At 42.1% G+C, this 24,744-nt stretch overlaps 4 protein-coding genes across 7 annotated transcripts; 1 reads left to right on the forward strand and 3 right to left on the reverse strand.

Annotated features, from left to right (window-relative positions):
- Positions 1-764: 764 nt before the first annotated feature.
- On the reverse strand, positions 765-8,860 carry LOC121586462 (antigen peptide transporter 2-like). Of its 2 annotated transcripts, XM_041903157.2 has the most exons (12): positions 8,108-8,860; positions 7,772-7,886; positions 5,860-5,990; positions 5,389-5,594; positions 5,008-5,205; positions 4,729-4,857; positions 4,239-4,427; positions 3,937-4,110; positions 3,532-3,691; positions 3,295-3,431; positions 2,888-3,119; positions 765-1,754 (listed from the first exon to the last, which is right to left on the reverse strand). In XM_041903157.2, exons 1-11 carry the CDS (start codon positions 8,646-8,648, stop codon positions 2,913-2,915), a joined length of 2,187 nt encoding a protein of 728 aa, XP_041759091.2. In that variant the 5' UTR covers positions 8,649-8,860; the 3' UTR covers positions 765-1,754; positions 2,888-2,912. The 2 variants fall into 2 exon arrangements, with proteins under 2 accessions (XP_041759091.2, XP_041759090.2); XM_041903156.2 differs by lacking the exon at positions 765-1,754 and having other exon boundaries at positions 2,615-3,119; positions 8,108-8,859.
- Positions 8,861-9,606: 746 nt separating this feature from the next.
- Positions 9,607-14,599, reverse strand: LOC121585581 (proteasome subunit beta type-9). 3 transcript variants are annotated; one of them, XM_041901905.2, is made up of 7 exons: positions 14,526-14,599; positions 14,226-14,336; positions 13,914-13,981; positions 13,658-13,789; positions 13,326-13,455; positions 10,192-10,333; positions 9,607-10,051 (listed from the first exon to the last, which is right to left on the reverse strand). In XM_041901905.2, the coding sequence occupies exons 2-7, from the start codon at positions 14,277-14,279 to the stop codon at positions 9,924-9,926; spliced, it is 654 nt and encodes a 217-aa protein (XP_041757839.2). In that variant the 5' UTR covers positions 14,280-14,336; positions 14,526-14,599; the 3' UTR covers positions 9,607-9,923. The 3 variants fall into 3 exon arrangements, with proteins under 3 accessions (XP_041757839.2, XP_045075933.1, XP_041757838.2); XM_045219998.1 differs by having other exon boundaries at positions 14,226-14,368; positions 14,526-14,596; XM_041901904.2 differs by having other exon boundaries at positions 14,226-14,377; positions 14,526-14,592.
- An 842-nt stretch (positions 14,600-15,441) lies between these two features.
- On the reverse strand, positions 15,442-19,204 carry LOC121586461 (proteasome subunit beta type-6-B like protein). Its single transcript, XM_041903154.2, has 6 exons — positions 19,063-19,204; positions 17,984-18,054; positions 16,985-17,116; positions 16,445-16,574; positions 16,198-16,342; positions 15,442-15,885 (listed from the first exon to the last, which is right to left on the reverse strand). The coding sequence occupies exons 1-6, from the start codon at positions 19,108-19,110 to the stop codon at positions 15,758-15,760; spliced, it is 654 nt and encodes a 217-aa protein (XP_041759088.1). The 5' UTR covers positions 19,111-19,204; the 3' UTR covers positions 15,442-15,757.
- LOC121586460 (proteasome subunit beta type-7-like) lies at positions 19,169-24,509 on the forward strand. Its single transcript, XM_041903153.2, has 8 exons — positions 19,169-19,326; positions 19,679-19,772; positions 21,562-21,659; positions 21,838-21,978; positions 23,285-23,400; positions 23,564-23,622; positions 23,830-23,981; positions 24,130-24,509. The coding sequence occupies exons 1-8, from the start codon at positions 19,265-19,267 to the stop codon at positions 24,239-24,241; spliced, it is 834 nt and encodes a 277-aa protein (XP_041759087.1). The 5' UTR covers positions 19,169-19,264; the 3' UTR covers positions 24,242-24,509.
- The last annotated feature ends 235 nt before the right edge of the window (positions 24,510-24,744 follow it).

Genomic DNA, 24,744 nt, shown 5'->3' on the forward strand with positions numbered 1-24,744 from the left:
TTATATAATATCATGGTAATATCATACATTGGAAACCATTTTCAGTTATCTTGGTTACTGAAATGGACTTTGGCAAATGTGGCTGCTGCAGGTACAACAAACTATTATGACCCCTCTATGGAAAGATGAGACTCTCACAAACACGTTTGCTCTACGACCTCCACAAGTGTCTTGGGACTCATCTGAAGTCGGTACAGACGATCTGCCAACTTCTGTCTCTAGCGTCCGAACAATTTGGGCTATACACTAATATGACCCCTCCGTGGAAAGGTGAGACTCTCACAAACACTTACGGTTGTTTTGCTCTAGGACACCCAGAGGCCTCACAAGACTTGCCTGAAGGTTTCCGGTACCAGTTGTACATATTGACACTGTTTAGTGCCAAAAATAAAGGGTTAAATACATTCCTGATCTTTCTTATATCTCTCAGATATAGGACATACACTTTATTTGATACTTTAAGGGGTGTTAAAATTCTAACTGAAATAGCAAAATGATCCTTGATATGACCTTCTTAAAACAATTCCATATAGCTTAGTATAAATATTTTGCAAGCTATAGTTTATATAGTTTTTTGCCACAGTTATTGTATTACAGACACGTTAATGCTACTTTTAAATTATATTATGTGAGCTAAACACAAACATTTTTCTTAAAGTATAATTTTTTGAGATGACTAATGTTAGTGTTCCCACTACAACAACAAAAATACTTAAATACATGTAATTTAATCCTTGAAACATTTAATTGAAATACAGCAGAATTCCATTTGTTAGAGGACTGCTCTTACTGGGGAGTGCCAATATGGCCGACCGGTGACTTCAAAGCCTCTCAATAGCCAATACATAGCATCAGCAATCCAGAATTTACATACATCATTGGGTGTGATTGCAAGCCAACTGATTTGGCATGGAGTGGTTACACAATTGCAGCTTCACTACATTAGTTCCTTCTCTTGGATAGGTAACATAATAGACCTTTGCTCCATAAATGGTTTTACAGTCAACTGGGGTCACAGAAGAACAATAGAACGTGTGGGCCACTCAAAATAAAGGGTAGGAAAGAACACAGTGCAATACAATACGTTAAAATCAAAACAACTCATTCAAAAAAGAAATGTCACCAACAGAAGTTTCCATCTGTGATGAGAAAATAATCTTACATTTCAGCAGACACTCTTATCCAGAGCAACTTACAAATAAGTGCCTTGCTCAAGGGCACATCGACAGATTTATTTCACCTTGTTGGGTCGGGTATTCGAACCAGCGACGTTTCGGTAACTGGCCCAGCATTCTAACCACTAGGCTACCTGCCGATCTCTAACTATGTTCAATATTTACATCCATTTGGCTTTATACATGTCACTGTCATGATGTGTACGTGATTTACAGTATATTGGGAGGTTGTGAGTATTGGTCAGAGTGAGAGTCAGAAAATGACATCACTATTAACAGTTCAAACAGTAGCATTGCTTTGGTCAATGTGGTGTGTCGTCTTCCGTGAACAGTCTCTCTCCCTTAGGCAGAAAGGACTTTACAACGTGGTGTGATTGCAAGCCAACTGATTTGGCATGTAGTGGTTACACAATTGCCGCTTCACCCAGACAGATCAAGTTATTGTCGGCCATTTTGTGATGCCAGAAGGTCTTGAGATGAGATGGTCGCTGGTATTACCCGTTTGTGCTCTCCCTCCCTCCTTTCTTGTTGGTATCCGTTGGCAGTGGGTAGGTGGATTGTTGTTGATATGTCACCAACCTAAAGGGACAGAGAAATATACTGTATATATGACTAACTGACAATGCAAACTTCTTCTAGTGAGAAAATAATAGAGTTGATGAATGTTGCCACATGACACTTATCTCACAAATGTCCTGTGCTCAAATCGCAGCAGCCCCAAAATATACAAACTCAGGCATGTCTTATCAATCCTTTGATTAAGTTGATAATTTGGATGACTAGATGATGAATGTCTGCACCAGTGCTGCAGATGCACAAACAGTAAAGGTGAGCAGAAACTCTCACAAGACACTGACCAAGTGAATACTTCAAATCTTAATGATTCTCAAAAGGAAATGCTCAGTATTGGTATGACACTCGACTGCCGCCATTTCATGGTGATGTGTAATAGTTGCAGGTCTGGTGATAAAATGGTTGCCAGTATCTCTCCTGAGGTCTGTGTCTATGTGTTATTGTTCTCTGGTAGGGGGAGGTGAGGTACTGACATTCTGCTGTGGCTTTAGCCGTAGTGCAGACAGGCAGACTGCCAAAAACATTGGCAAAGAACAAGGGACGGGCCTCCAGGGACTTTCCAAGACTTTGTGCTCTGTGTGGTAAAATAACAAACATTCATCCAGTACCACAATAAAATGTGCTCATGTACACACTCATGTGGACCAGACAACACTAAAAAGTAAGACAAAAGCTCATGCACAATAAAAATACAGGCAAACATTTTATCTCTAAGCCAATGCTTAGGTTACACTTCGCCACAAAATGGCTGCTGGCAAGTCTGTCACACTGATACTACACTTAGACAAAAGCATTCACAACAATGGGTATGGATGTGTACAGGAAATGTAAAACAAGTGTCAGATTAAATGTGAGGGGGTTTAGCAAAAGATACAAATGTTTAATCGATTATTTATTCTCTTGGATATGCAATGTAATAGACTTTTGCTCCAGAATATTATACATGGTTTTATAACGTGGGTCACTCACTGCCCCTCTATGTATTAATCAAACATTAAGAAATAGAAGAATAGGAAGAATATAATACAATACAATAAAATCAAAACCACTCATACAAGGTAACAAAATGTCACCAACAGAAGTGTCCATCTCTTATGAAAACCCCCCGAATCTAACTATATTCAATATTTACTATTTACAGTTCAAACAGTAGCATTGCTTTGGTCAATGTGGTGTGTCGTCTTCCGTGAACAGTCTCTCTCTTAGTTTGTAGTAGCTCCCCTTCCTGTCCATCAACTCCTGGTGAGTGCCCTGCTCCAGGACGGTCCCCTGGTCAATCAGAATGATCTGATCTGCCCTCTCAATGGTCTTCAGCCTATGAGCAATCACCAGCAGGGTCTGGGAGGGGCAGCTAGCCAGGGCCTCCTGGACCTGAGACAGAGGGAACATCTGAGTGAAACCGCTAGCTAGCTCTAGCCCTATTGAGAATGTAAATGCTAGCTATAGCTACTTAGTACATATGTGAAACCACTAGCACTAACCATATTGAGAGTATGAACGATGAAAGGCTAAAGGTATATGGTTCATGTGAGTAGGGAGGCCGTACCATGTGTTCGCTCTCAGTGTCCAGTGCGCTGGTGACCTCGTCCAGGATGAGGACCTGTGGCTCTCTGATCAGAGCTCTGGCGATGGCGATACGCTGCTTCTGACCGCCGGACAGCTGACCACCCCGCTCTCCTACATCTAATAGATGAACAGACAGACAGTACATTTATCGAGTCTCTCCCTGTGGTCATCCAGCAGTGATATATATAATATTCCTATTTGTCATTGATCATTGTACCTGTGTCGTAACCTTTCTCCAGTTGGCTGATGAAGCTGTGGGCATTGGCTCTGCGAGCAGCTTCCTGTACCCTCTCCAGAGAGCAGTCTGCCAGACCATAGGCAATGTTGTCCTTTATGGACCCAGAGAACAGAACAGGTTCCTGGCCCACCATGGCCACCTGGTAGGGCAAAACCAATCATAGGGCAAAACTAATCACCAATCAGCCAATCAAAACCAATGCATTGTTTTTTTTCCTGCGAAAATTCTTATAATGTTGGTAGCCATAAAGGCACGATAAAGTAAGTTATCTTGACTGCTATGCTTTCTCTAGAGATGTAAAAGTGGCAATATCTGTGTAGGTATAGTCTTATGACTTTGTGGTGCACGTGTGTTGGTAGTGGTGCTGGTTGCTGTCTATAATACCTTCCTGTGTAGGTAGTGGTGCTGGTAGCTCTGCAGTGGCAGTCCGTCCAATAGGATCTCTCCCTGCTGAGGCTGGTAGAACCTCTCCAGCAGACTGACACAGGTGCTCTTCCCCCCTCCTGACGGCCCCACCAGAGCAGTCAGCTGACCCGGCCTCAGCTCCAGAGAGAAGCCCTAACACAAGCAGAGAGCCAATGACACACTACCTCAGCAATGGCACAAGGAAAGGCAAAAATGTGGTGATGACGAAACTGCCCGGTAAGGTTGCCTTATGTTTTACCCTCCTCCCAGGTGAGCTTTACCTGCAGTACTTTACGTTCCTGGCGGGTAGGATAGGAGAAGGATAGGTTGTTGAAGTGGACGTGTCCAGTCAAGGTCTCTGGTTGGAGGGTCCCCTTGGTGCTGACCTGGGGCTCTCTGTCCAGGTACTCAAACACCTTACCAGCTGCCCCCACCGAATTCAGCATGTCGCCAAAAATGTAAATCAAAGTCTGAGAGGGCAGAGGGCAGATTTATTATACAGAATTGTGTCATCGTAACTCAATACATGTTAGTCTTTGGACTAACAGTTTCTACACTATTAAAAATATGTATTTTGTATTCCCTAACATTGATCTTTCTCGTCTCTATAGCAACTTTTACATGATGTACTTAGTAATAAATGCATTGCCATTAAACTTGTAATATTTATTCACCTCTTAATCGTCAATGGAACATTAACGGTTGTTGATAAGACATTTGCCTTGCTGTGAATGATGGGGCTGAGACAATGATAAAGTAGCATTACCGTACCCTGATATTGTCTGCCATGTCAGACTGGTAGAGAATGAAAGAGACCAGGTTCCCGGTGCTCATCTGACCTCGCTGGATAAACAGTCTGCCATAGTACAGCATGACCACCTGCATTACCAGCGCTGTTAGCTGTAACATACAAACACACAGAATGTGATGAGTACATGCACTGACGATCACAAGAACTGGTGACCGGCAGTTTGCCTTATTCTCAATCAAGTAAAAAGCATTGAAGTATTTTGAGAATAAGGGGACAGGGAGTGATCCCTGCATACTCACTCTTCTCAGGAGCAGGTAGACTGCCCTGACGGTGTCCCGCCTGGTCTTAAGATTGTGGGTGTCCATCAACCTGTTGTTATAGCGACCAGTCTCACGCTGCTCAGTTTTGAAGCTTCGTACTGTCCGGATTCCCGCAACTGTTTCCCCCGCTGCCTCGTTCGCCCTGGCCATGGAGTCCTGCACCTCCTTAGAGAGCCTCTGAGGAACAGTCAATCCACAATAACATTTACTAGACTTTATAAGGTTACCCAGTACATTTAGCAGTCACCATCTTATGTACTGTATATTCACACCAAAAATAAGCTAATCATTTCAGGGCTTGCAGGGACCAATAGATAATTTCTGGACCTTCTGTTCTGGACACAAACGACTGTACTATACCTGGTAATAGTTGTCATGGACGCTTTGCAGCAGGCCGGTGATGGGCGTCTCCATCAGCATGAGCAGAGTGAGCTTCCAGGATAGGCTCATCATGAGCGACAGCATACCCACGGTCTTAATGAGGGTCCTCAGGAGGACATTGACATTTAGGGCCACCGCCCGGCCCATCAGGGTGGTGTCTGTGGACAGCCTGGACGTGATATCACCTACGACAGTTCACAGGTGAAAGGTTGAATAACCAAGGAGCATAGAAGAACAAACTGGTGGTGTGTTCAAGAGATATTCTGCCACGCATCAGAGGACAGTCCATTGGATGACAAAGGAAGTTCCATAGAAAGTCAATTTCAGCTACAGTAGTAATGTCATAAACAAACAAGGTTGCAACTTGATCCAGAAAGACAACAGATTGCACACTGATCATACTTTCGGATCACCATCATAAGATGTTTGGAATCATCAATGTGCCTCTACCTGTCTTGATGGTCTCAAAGAAGCCGATCTCCTGCTTTACCAGGGCCCCAAACAGCTTCACTTTCATTCTGCAGGTGAAGCTGTTGATAGCACACATGAAGAGGCCTCCACGACAGCCTGCACTGAAAGAGCTGCAACAAACAAACACCATAAGCTACAGTTGTGTTGGAATAATCAATCTGATGTTCACATCACAGCAGAGAGGTCAGTGTCTTCAATCACCAACATTGTTAAACGATACAACCTACAATGTGGAATGTGCGATATTGATGGAGACCGTATATACAGTGAGGGAAAAAAGTATTTGATCCCCTGCTGATTTTGTACATTTGCCCACTGACAAAGACATGATCAGTCTATAATTTTAATGGTAGGTTTATTTGAACAGTGAGAGACAGAATAACAACAAAAAAATCCAGAAAAAAACGCATGTCAAAAATGTTATTAATTGATTTGCATTTTAATGAGGGAAATAAGTATTTGACCCCTCTGCAAAACATGACTTAGTACTTGGTGGCAAAACCCTTGTTGGCAATCACAGAGGTCAGATGTTTCTTGTAGTTGGCCACCAGGTTTGCACACATCTCAGGAGGGATTTTGTCCCACTCCTCTTTGCAGATCTTCTCCAAGTCATTATGGTTTCGAGGCTGACGTTTGGCAACTCGAACCTTCAGCTCCCTCCACAGATTTTCTATGGGATTAAGGTCTGGAGACTGGCTAGGCCACTCCAGGACCTTAATGTGCTTCTTCTTGAGCCACTCCTTTGTTGCCTTGGCCGTGTGTTTTGGGTCATTGTCATGCTGGAATACCCATCCACGACCCATTTTCAATGCCCTGGCTGAGGGAAGGATGTTCTCACCCAAGATTTGATGGTACATGGCCCGTCCATCGTCCCTTTGATGCGGTGAAGTTGTCCTGTCCCCTTAGCAGAAAAAACACCCCCAAAGCATAATGTTTCCACCTCCATGTTTGACGGTGGGGATGGTGTTCTTGGGGTCATAGGCAGCATTCCTCCTCCTCCAAACACGGCGAGTTGAGTTGATGCCAAAGAGCTCGATTTTGGTCTCATCTGACCACAACACTTTCACCCAGTTCTCCTCTGAATCATTCAGATGTTCATTGGCAAACTTCAGACAGCCCTGTATATGTGTTTTCTTGAGCAGGGGGACCTTGCGGGCGCTGCAGGATTTCAATCCTTCACGGCGTAGTGCGTTACCAATTGTTTTCTTGGTGACTATGGTCCCAGCTGCCTTGAGATCATTGACAAGATCCTCCCGTGTAGTTCTGGGCTGATTCCTCTCCGTTCTCATGATCATTGCAACTCCACGAGGTGAGATCTTGAATGGAGCGACAGGCCGAGGGACATTGACAGTTCTTTTGTGTTTCTTCCATTTGCGAATAATCGCAACAACTGTTTTCACCTTCTCACCAAGCTGCTTGGCGATGGTCTTGTAGCCCATTCCAGCCTTGTGTAGGTCTACAATCTTGTCCCTGACATCCTTGGAGAGCTCTTTGGTCTTGGCCATGGTGGAGAGTTTGGAATTTAATTGATTGATTGCTTCTGTGGACAGGTGTCTTTTATACAGGTAACAAGCTGAGATTAGGAGCACTCCCTTTAAGAGTGTGCTCCTAATCTCAGCTCGTTACCTGTATAAAAGACACCTGGGAGCCAGACATCTTTCTGATTGAGAGGGGGTCAAATACTTATTTCCCTCATTAAAATGCAAATCAATGTATAACTTTTTTGACATGCGCTTTTCTGGATTTTGTTGTTGTTATTCTGTCTCTCACTGTTCAAATAAACCTACCATTAAAATTATAGACTGATCATTTCTTTGTCAGTGGGCAAACGTACAAAATCAGCAGGGGATCAAATACTTTTTTCCCTCACTGTACTGTTGTATCTACTTACCTTCCCAAAGAGTAAAGTCCCATGAGGATGATAGCTGTGAGAAAGTCATTCCACTTGTACCTGGTACCCAAGATGTCAATCACCTTTCCAGTGTAGAATGGGATGAACATCTCACCTGAAAACACACACCACCACCATCATCATAATCTTCATAATCTCCATCATCATCATCATCATCATCATCTTCTTCTTCTTCTTCTTCTTCTTCTTCTTCATCATCAATATCACCATCGTCCTCATCATCTTCTCCATCATTATCATCATCGTCACAAAAATCATCATCCCCTTCATCATAATATAATACTAATTTTGTCAAAACAACAATTAAATACTTACAGAGGACAGCCAGTGACAGGAATATAAACGCCCCAACCAAAAGAAGGGTGTCTGGTCTGTAGAAGATGAGGACTCTCATGAACAGCACTCGTGCCTTCTGCTTCTTCTGTTTCCCGTTACTTTCTCCATTGCTGTCAGGGAAGGTTGTCTCCCAAAATAAGGCTGCTGCAGCTGCTGCCGCGGTACACAATAGCCACAAACTTGGACCCCCCAGCCCCAACGGTCCATACACACTCTCCTGGGAACATCCATGCACCATCAGACGCCCGGTCTCGTAGACTGGGGCAAGGAAACAGTGCGCCGCTAACCAGCGCTTGAATACGGGTTTTATCGATCCTAGTGTGAGTAGCGATAAACCGAGTAGAACTAATCGAAACCCCGCTACAACCCATAGACGCACCAGATTTCCGAAAGCATCAAAAGTTATTGGTCCAGTTTCGTAAATAGATGAGCCAAAACTCAGTGCGCAAAATGTGGCTATGTCAATGCATAGACCTACAGCCATAGCAAACGCGCACGTTCTAAGCATTACTTTTGTCATCTAAATGTTTTTTCATGTATAACCTATTAATTAAAAGGTGAGAGATGGCAAGTCCCCGAATTCATGAAGATCCTTTCAACTGAATGGACTGGGTTCAGTTGTTTTCAGAGGCTGCGTTTTAGTTTCAGTTTCAGTTTCCGATATGCCCTAATCAGAATCAGAGGGGGAATTCTTCTCCACATTATTATGCACCTTTCCATTTAGCTTGTATTCGGTGCATTAATAAATACCAGACAATAATGCTCGCGCACTTAACCTAATGGTTAATGGTGACAGGTTTATCCTACATTCTTCGGCGGGAAAAGGGTGCTATCTAGAACCTAAAAGGGCTCTCCCCATTGGAGAACCCTTTGAATAACCCTTTTCGGTTCCAGGTAGAACCCTTTTGGGTTCCATGTAAATCCCTTTCCACCGAGGGTTCTACATGGAAACCAAAATAGTTCTACCTGGAACCAAAAAAGGTTATCCTATGGGGACAACCGAAGATCCCCTTTAGAACCCCTTTTTTGTGTACGCATGTGGTCTCTTGCGCACTCCCCGCTTTGGCGCCTTTTGGAATTCAGATGAGGTAACAGTTCCCACAGTCCACAGACATACGTGACCATGTCTGTGATCTCATTAACCCCATAATAGCTGATATATTGTCTATTATTTCACCTTGACCACTCACTAGGATAACCTAAGTAGGCTAATGTAGGTCATAGACTAACTTTAATGAACACAAAAGTCAACAATGAGTTGATAATGAAACCTGCTGGCTTAATTTCCACTTGGTAACTGATGACTCATCACCTAAAATAAATACAATTTGCTACGAATATTCCAATGGCCAGTCCATGGCTTCTATACCGGTAGACATAATCATAATAACACAAATTACCATAACTTTTGATGGTAGCAAAATACTTCTTGAAGAGTTGTTTTGGGTTTGAAAAAAACATCCAGAGAAATATCCAAGGAAAGTTTAATTGAGAGATGGTTTATTGTCTTGTGAATCACCCAAAGACACAGTCCATCATGAGGTCCCCGGCTACCCAAAATAAAACAAGTGTCTTCACAATGGGCAGAACAATTATGAATAATTTGAAAATAGTATGTGTAGTAATGTGGGGATGAGAATATTGAACATTGTGCCAGCATGATTCATACCCCTATCCAAACATTCTATATCCTGTGTAGATGTAATAGTACTGTTAGTTCCTAAGGTGGCCATATGTCCACTCACTGTTTCATAACTACGACTACTTGAATGTTACTGTTTTCACAACCCAGTTTTCACTGATCATAAAAAGTGGGCAACTCGTTGCCCAGGATGCATTTCTCCTCCGCACCCTTTTCATCGATAGTGACAAGGTAGGCCACACCTCCGCTGGAACCATCTCGACTCATGGCCAATGAAAGTGCTGAGAGAGGAGAGGTGAAGAAAGAGAGAGCGAGGGAGAGTATATTATTGACAAATGACACATCTTAATAGCGTCTAATTCATGCTGTTTAGGTCATATATCGACACATAGCTGTATTTTAAAAGTGCACTGTCACTCACTGTTGACAACAAACTGTTGGCAGTCCTCTTTGCTCATGGCCTTCCGGTACTCTGCATCAACAAACCCATAGACGTAGGAGCTTCCGGAGCCGCCGACCGCAAAGGGTTGTCTGGACAACAGGCCATTCAGGGTCACGTACACCTAGGAGCGGTCAATGAGAGGGGGAATGCTTGAGCACAGCAACCTAGCAAATGCTGAAGTGAGTAAAATATTATGCAGACTAGTGAATAACTGTGAGTTTGAAGCAACTGTGAGCTTGATTCTGTAGGGGAGAACCGGGACGAAAGTAACACTTTTAGTTTTTTTTCTAATTTATCAGATCGATAGAGCTAGAGAGACCATATTTTATGACAAACAACTTATATACAGTGGGGAGAACAAGTATTTGATACACTGCCGATTTTGCAGGTTTTCCTACTTACAAAGCATGTAGAGGTCTGTAATTTTTATCATAGGTACACTTCAACTGTGAGAGACGGAATCTAAAACAAAAATCCAGAAAATCACATTGTATGATTTTTAAGTAATTAATTTGCTTTTTATTGCATGACATAAGTATTTGATCACCTACCAACCAGTAAGAATTCCGGCTCTCACAGACCTGTTAGTTTTTCTTTAAGAAGCCCTCCTGTTCTCCACTCATTACCTGTATTAACTGCACCTGTTTGAACTCTTTACCTGTATAAAAGACACCTGTCCACACACTCAATCAAACAGACTCCAACCTCTCCACAATGGCCAAGACCAGAGAGCTGTGTAAGGACATTAGGGATAAAAATGTAGACCTGCACAAGGCTGGGATGGGCTACAGGACAATAGGCAAGCAGCTTGGTGAGAAGGCAACAACTGTTGGCGCAATTATTAGAAAATGGAAGAAGTTCAAGATGACGGTCAATCACCCTCTGTCTGGGGTTCCATGCAAGATCTCACCTCGTGGGGCATCAATGATCATGAGGAAGGTGAGGGATCAGCCCAGAACTACACGGCAGGACCTGGTCAATGACCTGAAGAGAGCTGGGACCACAGTCTCAAAGAAAACCATTAGTAACACACTACGCCGTCATGGATTAAAATCCTGCAGGGCACGCAAGGTCCCCCTGCTCAAGCCAGCGCATGCCCAGGCCCGTCTGAAGTTTGCCAATAACCATCTGGATGATCCAGAGGAGGAATGGGAGAAGGTCATGTGGTCTGATGAGACAAAAATAGAGCTTTTTGGTCTAAACTCCACTCGCCGTGTTTGGAGGAAGAAGAAGGATGAGTACAACCCCAAGAACACCATCCCAACCGTGAAGCATGGAGGTGGAAGCATCATTCTTTGGGGATGCTTTTCTGCAAATGGGGACAGGACGACTGCACCGTATTGAGGGGAGGATGGATGGGGCCATGTATCGCGAGAGCTTGGCCAACAACCTCCTTCTCTCAGTAAGAGCATTGAAGATGGGTCGTGGCTGGGTCTTCCAGCATGACAACGACCCGAAACACACAGCCAGGGCAACTAAGGAGTGGCTCCGTAAGAAGCATCTCAAGGTCCTAGAGTGGCCTAGCTAGTCTCCAGACCTGAACCCAATAGAAAATCTTTGGAGGGAGCTGAAAGTCCGTATTGCCCAGCGACAGCCCCGAAACCTGAAGGATCTGGAGAAGGTCTGTATGGAGGAGTGGGCCAAAATCCCTGCTGCAGTGTGTGCAAACCTGGTCAAGACCTACAGGAAACGTATGATCTCTGTAATTGCAAACAAAGGTTTCTGTACCAAATATTAAGTTATGCTTTTCTGATGTATCATATACTTATGTCATGCAATAAAATGCAAATGAATTACTTAAAAATCATACAATGTGATTTTCTGGATTTTTGTTTTAGATTCCGTCTCTCACAGTTGAAGTGTACCTATGATAAAAATTACAGACCTCTACATGCTTTGTAAGTAGGAAAACCTGCAAAATCGGCAGTGTATCAAATACTTGTTGTCCCCACTGTATGTCCTCTACCATTAGCAACTGTAATTTCATTTCTAGGGTAAATTAGTTTAAATTAAATAGTCCGGGAACAGAACTACCGCAACGTTACTTTTGTACCTGCTGGCAGGACGGGAGTAATAGCCTTGGGACGGAAGTAACAGCTGGCGAGAAGTGCACAATAGCTGTCTTATCTCCATGTTTCTGGTTTGTAATGCTGCTTTCTTTCAACAAATGTACTATCAGCCCTTTTCAATTACTATTCATGCTTAGCCCTACCAATCAGGTAAGCTCCAGCTGTCCTTATCAGGCTTGATAGAATAAGCGTTTTTATTCTCTTATCACATTTCCATGGTTTGACACAAGGTATTTGACCCCCAGAATCATAAACATATATATTTTTAACCACTAACCTGTTGATAAAAGCTTTTTGAGAAGCTGATCCATCAAGTCAATTGATTAAGGCATAATTCTAATGATGTCATTTATAATTTTCAAACATTGTCACTTGTTGATATTTTGCTAACCTTATAAATGCAATATGAACTAGAGGAGACAATAGCCTGTGCTTAAAGTAATTTTATTTTAATCCAGGTCATCAGGTAACATTGTGTTAGATTCGTCCCAACCATCTGTCCTGTAACTTCTCCCAGGCTAGCACCCAAGACTAGCTAGTATGATACTTGAAACCTATGCTGTCATTTAGTCACTAGATGGGTTAAGAAAACGATATATGTTTGGAACCTTAAAAAACTAAACACAACTCTACAACCGAAAAACACGTCCGGGTACTTTCATCACTCAAAACCACTTTTTGTTGATAGCTTGGCGAAACATGGTCAGATTTTTTTTACAGGAAGCTCGTCCTCTGCATTAGGAACGTGCTGACTTCACTATGTCATTCTAGCTCCTGTCTTATCTGAGAAAAAGGCGTGTTGCTATCACCCCCTTTTACTTTCGTCCCGGCTCTCCCCTACTAATTGTACAAAAGTTCATTTGAGCATACACTCAAAACTATTACAAAATTGTTACATTCAATTAAAAAATGACCTCTTCTGAGCTTCAGGGATCAGTTTAAATGTTCCAGATGCAAGACAATGTTCAGAAAGGTACACAATAAAGAAATTAATACAGATGGGACTAGTGTTTATAGATGTGGCATTTCTATGTAATAACTGACCTGTCCCCCTCCTCTCTTGTCCCACCCGGCAACAATGAGATGTGCTGACAGCTCTTCTTTGTACTTGTACGAGATGTTTTTCACCAGAGTGGCAGCTGAACGAACTTGAGGATCCTCTCCAACCTCAATGCTGAGTTAAAGAGGTCACAAGTCACATAAGCCACAGCTCAATAGCAGAATGCTTTAACTGCATCTACTGTATATAAGCAAACCCCCATGAGAACATGAGAAAATGCATAGTGTAGGCCATAAACCTTTTCCATACATTTAACTCAACCAAATGTACTAGAACTATTGTGGACCACAATAAATAGCCATGCAGTGGGTAATACCTGTGCACATCCAGCTGGTAGTTAACCATCTCAGCGATGGTCTGGGCATCTGCAGCCGAGCCTGATAGGGCGCAGTAGATCTTGTCATGGAGGAGAGAGAGCTTGTTCATCACCCGGTTCACCACAGTCTCCCTATGAGGGATAGAGAGAAGAGGGAGGATGGATGGAGGAAAAACGAAGGGTTGAGGGAAGACCATAACTTGTTTAATGTTCATAGTAAATAATTGGCTCTCAAAGACTTGGAACAGCCACTTACCCAGCAGACACTCGAGAGTCAGAGCCCAGCACCACCCCTCCATCAAACTCAATAGCAATGATGGTGGTCTGAAAGGAAAGCACAGACACAATTTCGATTAAGTGCTTTCCAAACTGTCTTGAGGGCATAATTAAATGACTCAATTGATTGACTCAACACAGCTAAGTTCACTTTGAGACTGGCCATTTGGAAAAGGCAATAGATTCTATTTATACATTCATAAAAATAAATTTAAAAAAACTGAATGAACACCCCAACAATCTGAGGCTAATATAAATTCCACTTCCATACATGTCATCAAATTATACTCACCCCAGTTTTTACTTCTTCAGATAGCCACCCTGGCTCTGATGATTCTTCTAACATCTTGAAGCACTTTACTTTTGCGCACGATAGATAATAAGTGGCTGGTCACGTTGATACCTGTTCAGTGCGCACGGTGTGTGAGAAGCCTACTGATTATACTCGAAATGGAATGAAAAAGAAAACATGCAATTTAAAACCAAACGACGCCTCATTTAGGACATTCGCGAACGATAGCTATTAAACTAACCTTAGAGTTTTGTCATAAAAATCAACTATTAAAGATATTTGAGAAAGCAGCTGTCATACCTTTCTGTCTGGTCCACCATTTTCCCGAAGAAAATGAAAATGAAAGTTACATTGTCAGTGAGAGGCCGAAATAATTTCACAAACCTACAGAGCTCCAAAAGTATTGGGTCAGGTGACCATTTTTTTTTTTTTTTTTTGGCTCTGTACTCCAACACTTGAAATGATTTGAAATGATACAATGACTACGATGTTAAAGTGCAGACTGTCCGCTTTAATTTGAGGGTATTTTCATCCATATCGGGTGAACCGTTTAGAAAGCACTTTTTGTACATAGTCCCACCATTTTAGGGGACCAGAAGTATTGGGACAAATTCACTTATATGTGTAGTAGAGTAGTAAAAAGTGTATTATTTGGTACCATATTCAAGCACGCAATGACTACATCAAGCTTGTGACTCTTCAAACTTGTTGGATGCATTTGGTGTTTGTTTTGGATGTGTTTCAGATTATTTTGTGCCCAATAGAAATGAATGGTAAATAATGTATTGTGTCATTTTGGAGTCACTTTTATTGTAAACAAGAGTAGAATATGTTTTTAAATACTTCTACATTAAATGTGGATGCTACCATGATTACTGATAGTCCTGAATGAATCCTGAATAATGATGAGTGAGAAAGTTACAGAGGCATAAATATCATAATCCCCCTCCCGTTATTTTAATGGTGAGAGGTTAGCATGGTTTATCATATTTGTGCGTCTGTAACTTTCTCACTCATCATATAATAGTTTTAAATTGTACCAATATGTACTAATTGTAATGATTTGTATGTTGCTGTCATAACAGGCTGATAATATTTACTAATCTATTGCTAATGATGCCTCAAAGTAAATAGTGTGTATTCCCTCAGAAATAGCCTACTCAATTATAGTGGGGACTGTCAGATTGACATATTTATAATCAAACACACTTACACGCACTGTTAACATATTTTTTACTTTGATTTTGTTGATTCCATACAGAGGTCATTAGGTACAAATATATATAAAGCACAGAAACAAAATGAACACAGTGTGGATTAGGAAACACATAGGCAGGAGCAGATAAGATTCTCACATTGGACTCTTGGAAATCATGAGTGTTTATTTCTAACCGCAGTCCCAAAACGAATGTGAATAGTCAGGCCTATGAACACCAAATGATGTATGTACAGTATGAACAACAGTGAATGGTTGGGTGAAGGTTCCAAATTCATCTCACAGTGTCACAACTGATTGGCTGATTGAAGTGTCACTACTCGTCGTGGAACTTGGGGAGCTTGTCTCCAGGGATTACAACATGCTCCACCCCCTCCTCGGTGATCACTACCAGGTGTGCCACGCCCCCGCTGACATTGTCTCTGCCCATAGCTAGGGCAAGAGCTAGGTGGGGTGAACAGGAGAAAAAGAAGGGAGAGGGAGGGAGGAAAGAGAGGAAAATAGGTCAGATGGCAGGCAGAGATGGGTATGAGACCATATCTGTCCACGTTTTCGGGAAACAGCTCTCTTGTGTTCCAGTGCCAATAATCTTATAGCAAACCCATCCTACAATCACTGTCCTGTCCCACTGGAAGATGTTTTCAATAAAAAATAAAACAATTATTCAATATCTGACATCGTTTAACCTACATAAAAACTGCCATTCGGATAAAACAATGATGCCTATGAGATTCTAAAGGGAAAATCAACTTTTACCATTTGTAGCAAACTGCAGGCACTCCTCTTTGCTCATGTCAGGTTTGTATTTGGCGTCGGCGTAACCATAGATGTACGTGCTCCCTGACCCTCCGATGGTGAACGGCTGACTGAGTAACATACCGCCCAGGGCCACTGTGTAAACCTACAGGTAAGATAACAGTTAGAAATCGTGTGTGTGTGTTCTATTCTATTGTGTTCTATTGTATTTGACTGTTTGACTGTTTGTTTTGCCCCAGGGCTTCACCTGTGGCCCTTTCTTCCTGTCCCAGCCTGCAGTGATGAAGCCGGCCTGCAGCTCCTCCTTGTTGTTGTAGCACAGCTCCCTCAACACGGACGCTGCCGCCTTCACCAGAGGAGGGGACTCCATCTGGATACTTACCACACAGGGCAGACACAGAGAAGACATGAGTGTCATCATTCAGCATCAGGATTATTCCACAGTTTGTTTCTATGTCTATTGTAATTCAAGAGGCAGTAACTGAAAAGTTGCTGGTTCGATCCCCGAGCTTACTAGGTGAAAATAATCTGTCGATGTGCCCTTGAGCAAGGCACTTAACCCTAATTGCTCATGTAAGTCACTCTGGATTTATGACTAAAATGTAAACATAGGCTGCACATTAATACTAAGACCACATCTAAAATGGAGGTCTCCCTTTTGCTGATAATAATACAAATCAATCACACATCAATCAAGCTTCATTAGTTTGACATCAATCATCATGAGCTATGTCGATCCAGACAAGGCCAGGGACAGAGACAGGGAAAGGGACAGGGTGGTCTATACCTGTGGAAGGAGATCTGGAACTTGGCAGCCTTGGTGACGGCCTGAGCGTCTGCCAGGGAGCCAGCGATGCAGCAGAATATCCTGTCATGAACCTGGATCAGCTTGTTGATGGTCTTAGAGGACACGTAGTACCTGTGGGTGAAGTGGAGACAGAGACACATTAGATAGAGACTCCTGGTGACACATTCCAATGTATATATTGCTATAAGTGATGCTTGATTTATTCATTATGTTGCGTGTCACAGACTTGTATTTGATCATAAAGACAAGTCTAGAGGAAAGGAGGGGCAATATGATTAACTTGGTTCCAGGTGTTAATAGGTGTTGAAGAGCCTCCTTACATGCTGACTAGACCGGGCACACGTGTGTCCACATGCGCCATCGCTCGCATGTTGATTTTGTCCATCCACACAAGAAGCGATCAGGACACGCAGGTTGAAATATCAAAACGAACTCTGTACCAACTATATTAATTTCGGGAGAGGTCGAAAAGCATTAAACATTCATGGCGATTTAGCTAGCTAGCTTGCTGTTGCTAGCTAATTTGTCCTGGGATATAAACATTTGGTTGTTATTTTACCTGAAATGCACAAGTACTCCGACAATTAATCCACAGATAAAAGGGTAAACCAAGTTAGTTTCTAGTAATCTCTCCTCCTTCAGTCTTCTTCTTCTTCTTCTTTGGACTTTATATGGCGGTTGGCAACCAACTTTAAGGTGCATTAACACCACCAACTGGACTGGAGTGTGGACCTCAGTTCATCTTTCAATCACACAAGTGGGTATATGCTCCTAAAAACCAATGAGGCGATGGGAGAGGCGGGACTTGCAGCGCATCAAGCATCACAAATAGAACCAAGTTCTATTTTAGCGCCTGGTTACGCAGACGCTCGTTGACACACACGAGCAGTTTGGATGCAATGATTGAATAACATGTATGTGTACATTTATTTTGTAGCGCTCACGCACATAACGCGAGCGGTGTGGTCAGCATGTTACCCTCCAATGGACGCCCTGGAATCTGAGCCGATGATAACCCCTCCATTGAACGTCACCGCCAAGATGGTGGTCTGTAGAGATCAAATGCAGAGCATCAAAAATAACTAATAAATGTATAATAATAATATAATAATAATAATAATATGCCATTTAGCAGACGCTTTTATCCAAAGCGACTTACAGTCATGTGTGCATAAATTTTTACGTATGGGTGGTCCCGGGGATTGAACCCACAGTTAGATAGGGATAGAGCATACAATTACAATATAAGATATAATATAAAATTATATTTTTGTATGATAATATTTTTATTATATTTATTATATCTGATCTAAGGTCAGTTTGGCATTTTACTCCTTATGGATATGGTCTATACCAGGGGTGTTAAACATCCAGCCGGTGAGGGGGTCCAATCCGGGTGGTTTGCGTTAAAAAAGTCAATTTACTTTAAAATGACTAAAACCAAATCGAAACTGTGTAGAAATGATTATGGACTTACATTCATACCGTTTCTTGACTGTGTCTAGCTCGTAAATATTCACCAAAATGAAAGCTAGACAGGGAGCATGGGAAATTCGATGGCTAGAGGACCATTTTTTATAACCAATAGAAATATAACCCATTTTCAGTGCAGCCCTCCAGACCTATTAAAAACTGAATGCGGCCCCCAGAGCAAAATGAGTTTGACACCCTTGGTCTATACAGTCAATGGATGGGCTATGTTTGGGATTTTGGGAGTCTACACTGATCCTAGATCAGTGCTAAAGTGTAGGCTAATTTCTACCCTGAGCTTGAGTTGCAGATGAACGACTCGAAAACGAAAGTAAATTCAGCCATTTGTTCTTCGGAAAAAAGTTATTATTATTATCAAGTTAAATGTATAAACGTTTTCCCTGAATTTCAGCTTTAGGGTACCGAGATGAATTAATGACAAAATCAACAATGCAACCTATAATTAAAATCTTCAGGGTAAACTCTGGTAAATTGGTCGCAAAATGTAGGCTACTGTATATCGCAGCTTCAATTTAGGAAAATGTATAACATTATCAGGTACAAAATATAAAAAACAATGTACTTACGCCTGTGCTAACTCCTTTGATTTGAGAGTCCATGAAGTGTCTTTCCATTATTAACACCGATGAAAAAGAGGGATAAAACTGCGTTCCTTAGTCACATAGGGTCACATCAGATCGATAAAATTGCGACCACGTGCGACGTGAAATAAAGGGTTGTAGGGAAGTCCAAATCTTACAAGTGAGTGCAAAATAACCCCCTTCAGGTATGGCGCTATCAAATGTTCTCGAAATACCTGAATCTGGATTTAATTTCGAGAACGTCGCCAGGTATGATTTGCCTTTTATTTTTAAGGAATAATATTGAGTTTGTTTTGTAAATCGTAATTCTTTATCTCGTCTTATACCAAGCCTATATCAAAAGTGAAAGTAATGACTCTCGTATAATCTATGAAAATATGTTTTATAAAAAGACCCGCAAGACTAATCATTTTAAAGGCTGCATTTGATTCTTTCTGCATTTTCTTTTAATGAAAGTCATACTTCTATGTGTTAATTAGCTGACTGCAATTTTATTGCGCTGGTCATCATTAGATAGGGCTTTTCTTTGTATGATTTTGTGGCACACTGTATTGGTATTGTGTTACAGTATGTTTGATTAGTCTATAACTTTATCAAACAGAAATGTTGCTCTAGAGGGCCTGCTTGAGGGAGGACATACCAAGGCACTTAAGCCCATGAAGACTGGGACCACCATAGCTGGAGTAGTGTGCAAGGTGAGAGTGATGTCCACTGAAATGGGAAGGCATCTCTAATAAGTGGAAGATCCATACAGTAGGACAATTTTCATTTTGGTCCCATTTAATATATTTTAAGTTAATTTAACATAATATACTGAACCAGTGCTTGATTTGGACTGACATACTGTAGGTGCCAGTACTTATTTTGGGTGCCGGTACTCTTTATATTTAGGTGCAGGAGCTCCACAATACTTTTGAGCTAATATTCTGTAAGAGGTACAGGAGCTCAAACAGTAGAGCATTTGAGGTGCTGGTACTCAGCTCCGGTGAGCTCCTGCCCAAGAAGTCAAGCACTGTACTGAACAAAAATTTAACATGTAAAGTGTTGGTCCCATGTTTCATGAGCTGAAATATCTCCCAGAAATGTTCCATACGCACAAAAAAACTATTTATCTAAAATGTTCTGCACAAATGTTTTACATCCCAGTTAGTGAGCATTTCTGTTTGTCAAAATAATCCATCCACCTGACAGATGTGGCATATCAAGAAGCTGATTAAACAGCATGATCATTACACATGTGCACCTTGTGCTGGGGACAAGAAAAGGCCAAAATGTGCAGTTTTGTCACACAACACAATGCCACATAGGTCTTACGTTTTGAGGGAGTGTGCAATTGCCATGCTGACCGCAGGAATGTCCACCAGAGTTGTTGCCAGATAATTGAATATTAATTTCTCTACCATAAGCCAACGTCGTTTTAGAGGATTTGTCAGTACGTCCAACCGGCCTTACAACCGCAGACCACTTGTAACCACGCCAGCCCAGGACTTCCACATCCGGCTTCTTCCCCTGTGGGATCGTCTGAGACCAGCCACCCGGACAGCTGATGAAACTGACTTCAGTGGGTAAATGCTCATCTTTGATGGCCACTGGCACGCTGGAGGAGTGAGCTTTTCACAGATGAATCCCGGTTTCAACTGTACCGGGCAGATGGCAGACGTATGGCGTTGTGTGAGCGAGTGATTTGCTGATGTCAACGTTGTGAACAGAGTGCCCCAGGGTGGCGGTGGGGTTATGGTATGGGCAGGCATAAGCTACAGAAAACGAACACAATTGCATTTTATCGATGGCAATTTGAATGCACAGAAATACCGTGACGAGATCCTGAGGCCCATTGTCATGCCATTCATCCACCGCCATCATCTCATGTTTCAGCATGATAATGCAGGGCCCCATGTCGCAAGGATCTGTATATAATTCCTGGAAGCTGAAAATGTCCTAATTCTTCAATGGCCTGCATACTCACCAGACATGTCACCCGTTTGAGCATGTTTGGGATGCTCTGGACCGACGTGTACGACAGCGTGTTCCAATTCCCGCCAATATCCAGCAACTTCGCACAGCCATTGAAGAGGAGTGGGACAACATTCCACAGGCCTGATCAACTCTATGTGAAGGAGATGTGTCGCGCTGCATGAGGCAAATGATGGTCACACCAGATACTGACTAGTTTTCTGATCCACGCCCCTACTTTTTCTTTAAGGTATCTGTGACCAACAGATGCATATCTGTATTCCCAGTCATGTGAAATCCATAGATCAGGGCCTAATGAATTTATTTCAATTGACTAATTTCCTTATATGAACTGTAATCAGTAAAATCTTTGAAATTGTTGAATGTTGCGTTCATATTTTTGTTCTGTGTACATCATCATGATCCTTGCCTGTCTTTATGTGACTTTAAAAAAGACAGAAATGATGGACAAAGTGTATTGAAATTAATTGTGTATAAAATGGAGTGTTCTTTGGGGCCTTGTTTGTGCAGGATGGAGTGGTTCTGGGAGCAGACACGCGGGCCACCTCCGGTGAAGTGGTGGCTGATAAGATGTGTGCCAAGATACACTACATCTCCCCCAATATATAGTGAGTAGGCCTACACCTGTTTAAGGGATAGACAATGTGTGACTTATGTTTAGAATGGAATTGATTGTCGTGTGTAAGAGAGAAGTGTAAGAGTAGTGAAAAAATTGAGGCTTGTCACTTTTATTTGAGATATCCATGCCCACACATCCATTGTTCTCCTGCCTACTCCCTCTCTCAGCTGCTGTGGTGCAGGAACTGCAGCGGATACAGAGAAGACTACCGACCTACTCTCATCCAACCTCACCATCTTTTCTATGAACAGCGGCAGGAACCCACGTGTCGTGATGGCAGTAAACATACTACAGGACATGCTATTCAGGTGTGTTTGTGTGTGTGTGTATGTGTGTGTGTGTGTATGTGTGTGTGTTTGTATGTGTGTATCTTTACCACTCCATTACAGCAATGTTTCCCAACTCTGGTCCTCGAGTTACCCTAACAGTACACATTTTTGTTGAAGCCCCAGACAAACACACCTCATTCAACTTGTCAAGGGGTTGATGATTAGTTGACAAGTAGAATCAGGTGTGCTTGTCCCGGGCCACAACAGAAATGTGTACTGTTGGGGGTACTCGGGGAACGGAGTTGGGAACCACTGCATTAGAGTATTAAACATTACACTTCGTTAGAGCCTTTAAGGGGCAATCTGCAGTTAAAAAAACAACAATGAATCACCCAGCCACTGATTTGGTAAACAGCTGAGGGATGGGGCTGGAGAAATGTAACCACTTTCAAATTAATCGACAAAGCTATGGATGCAAGGACTGACCATCTGTGAGGTCAATTATTGTAATTTTTTTTTACCATGGCCTAGATTCAATCAGTTCAGTATTTACCTGCGATAACCAACAATCGCATTTCATTGTTTTTATTCAGGTCGATGTCAGAGGTTTAACTGCGTTGGAGCTGACGATTCGGTGAGCGGCTGCTCCTGTGGTCATTGGCACAAAGCCACACCATTTGCGTTACAAGTTCAGAAGGAGAAAGTGTAGGCTCTATAGAAATTATGACGCTCAAATTGAAAATGATTAAACAAAATAATGATTTCTTTCAGCCTAATCGAGGTGTGGTTTACATCACACATTCCAGTGTTCGAACTTGTAACACGGCTGCATGGGATTTCTACTAATGCGAACCTGTGCATCCTATGGCAATGTCCACTTCTGGATTTGACAGCTCCAACGCAGTTACACCTCCGACATCACCTAAACAAAACAATGATATGATATGCAGTTGTCGGTTATCGCTGGTTAAAGCTGAACTGATTGAATCTAGGCCCATGTTTTGAGGCTATACAGTGTTTATTTACAATTACATTGTTTATAAACATTGGAGTACAAAATTCTTACATTCTGTGTTTTGATACCGGTACGACAGTGGAACTAAGCTCATGAGGCAATTATAAGTTACATTCTTCAAGAATCAATGGGTATATATCATTAATTTCAAAGTCAAAAAATTGATGTAGAAATCGCAGATTGCCCATTTAAACAATACATTCTGTTGAAATAACTCACCTCATCCACCACTATAGCCGCTCCAATGTAACCACCTTTCATGCCAGATAAGTTTGACTCAAAATAGTCATTCTTGTTTGTTCATAATGTATCTCATATGTGTATCTTTAGGTACCGGGGCCAGATAGGGGCCAGTCTAATCCTAGGAGGGGTGGACTGCACCGGCAATCACCTCTACACAGTGGGGCCCTATGGGAGCATAGACAATGTGCCATACCTTGCAATGGGTGAGGGACTGCTACTGTGTCAAGCAAACATAAGCATACACCCATATACTGTTATAGTTTGGGACATTATTAGTTGATTAATCGACTAGTCATGAATAATCTATAAATAATTACATATAGTTGATTCCTATTTGTGTTTTACTTTGAATCATGTTTTGTGTAGGGTCTGGTGACTTGGCTGCTTTGGGGATTCTGGAGGACAGGTTCAAACCTAATATGGAGGTGAGTGAATTTTCTTTAGGCAGGCTAGGAGTTGTCATACATTTAGTTCATATGCTATCGCATCGATAGAGTTCAAGTCTCAAGAGTTAAGTCATTGGACTCCCCATAAAGAAGGCATTCGTTTTGTTTACATTAAGCTGGATGTATTGTAGTCCTACCTCCCCATCCCAGTCCCTTCACTCACCCCCCATCTCTGTGTCCTACTAGATGGAGGAGGCTAAGGAGTTGGTCCGGGATGCCATCCACTCTGGCATAATGAGTGACCTGGGCTCAGGCAACAACATAGATATCTGTGTCATAACTAAACAGGGGGTGGACTACATCAGGCCGTACCAGGAGTCAGAGTACAAAGACAAGAGGTAAATGATGTCACCATCCTCAGCTTCTGCTTCAAGTATTAGTCTAGACAGCATATTTGCAAAAAACTCTTGTTGTTTGACAGAACAGTGGTTAATTTCTCTCTCTTCTCTCTCATTCCCACTCTCTCTCTCACTCTCTCTCATTCAGGCAGAAGAGATACAAGTATGGCCCAGGTACAACGTCTATTTTGACAGAGAAAATAGTCCCTCTGGACCTGGAGGTAGTGCAGGAGACAGTCCAGCGGATGGATACCACCTGAACCTGACCACGCAGAAAGGACAAAGATACAGTCACACAGAAGCTTATCACAATATTCAGACATAAAAGCAATGAATACGATACACCTAATAATGAAAAGACTTGACTACTAGGTGACACTACAATGCAAAGCCATAAAAACCTTGTGACATAAAGATCTTAGTTGAATGAGTGATACATTTTGAACAGGTATAGCTGTGTCTATATGCAGTGGGTGAAATATTGGAAAGTGATTGAATGAATAAAAAGTCTACATTATTTTTCATGAACAGGTGTTTGAGTTTTCCCTCCTCACTTTTAGTTTTCCCTTTTCCTTTTAGCACATTTTCAGCTCACAGCATCTTCATTTTGATGTGTTTTTAATATTCTTGCCATGGTTCACCAATGAAGAATACGCCTGCTATTGCTTTCCAGGGGATTTAGATATTTAAAATGTTTCAAATTGTGAAACAATAGTTCTCCCACAGGTAATTCTCCATATTTACTAATGATGACACCACAAAT

This window comes from Coregonus clupeaformis, unplaced genomic scaffold (genome assembly GCF_020615455.1).
Source record: "Coregonus clupeaformis isolate EN_2021a unplaced genomic scaffold, ASM2061545v1 scaf2998, whole genome shotgun sequence".
Lineage (NCBI taxonomy): Eukaryota > Metazoa > Chordata > Actinopteri > Salmoniformes > Salmonidae > Coregonus > Coregonus clupeaformis.

Excerpts from the sequence above, each read along its gene's own strand:
- LOC121586462 (XM_041903157.2), bottom strand. The coding sequence starts at position 8,648 with ATGACAAAAGTAATGCTTAGAACGTGCGCGTTTGCTATGGCTGTAGGT. Across the intron at positions 4,858-5,007 it reads TCTACCTGCTCCTGAGAAGA|CTAACAGCGCTGGTAATGCA; the intron begins GTGAGTATGCAG and ends TGTATGTTACAG. Across the intron at positions 3,432-3,531 it reads GGAGAAAGGTTACGACACAG|ATGTAGGAGAGCGGGGTGGT; the intron begins GTACAATGATCA and ends TTCATCTATTAG.
- LOC121585581 (XM_041901905.2), bottom strand. The coding sequence starts at position 14,279 with ATGTTAGAAGAATCATCAGAGCCAGGGTGGCTATCTGAAGAAGTAAAA. Across the intron at positions 13,982-14,225 it reads CTGAAGAAGTAAAAACTGGG|ACCACCATCATTGCTATTGA; the intron begins GTGAGTATAATT and ends CTTTCCTTTCAG. Across the intron at positions 13,456-13,657 it reads TACCAGCTGGATGTGCACAG|CATTGAGGTTGGAGAGGATC; the intron begins GTATTACCCACT and ends TCTTTAACTCAG.
- LOC121586461 (XM_041903154.2), bottom strand. The coding sequence starts at position 19,110 with ATGGAAAGACACTTCATGGACTCTCAAATCAAAGGAGTTAGCACAGGC. Across the intron at positions 16,575-16,984 it reads TTCCAGATCTCCTTCCACAG|TATCCAGATGGAGTCCCCTC; the intron begins GTATAGACCACC and ends CTGTGTGGTAAG. Across the intron at positions 16,343-16,444 it reads ACAGGAAGAAAGGGCCACAG|GTTTACACAGTGGCCCTGGG; the intron begins GTGAAGCCCTGG and ends TCTTACCTGTAG.
- LOC121586460 (XM_041903153.2), top strand. The coding sequence starts at position 19,265 with ATGGCGCTATCAAATGTTCTCGAAATACCTGAATCTGGATTTAATTTC. Across the intron at positions 21,660-21,837 it reads TACATCTCCCCCAATATATA|CTGCTGTGGTGCAGGAACTG; the intron begins GTGAGTAGGCCT and ends TCCCTCTCTCAG. Across the intron at positions 23,401-23,563 it reads TGTGCCATACCTTGCAATGG|GGTCTGGTGACTTGGCTGCT; the intron begins GTGAGGGACTGC and ends TGTTTTGTGTAG.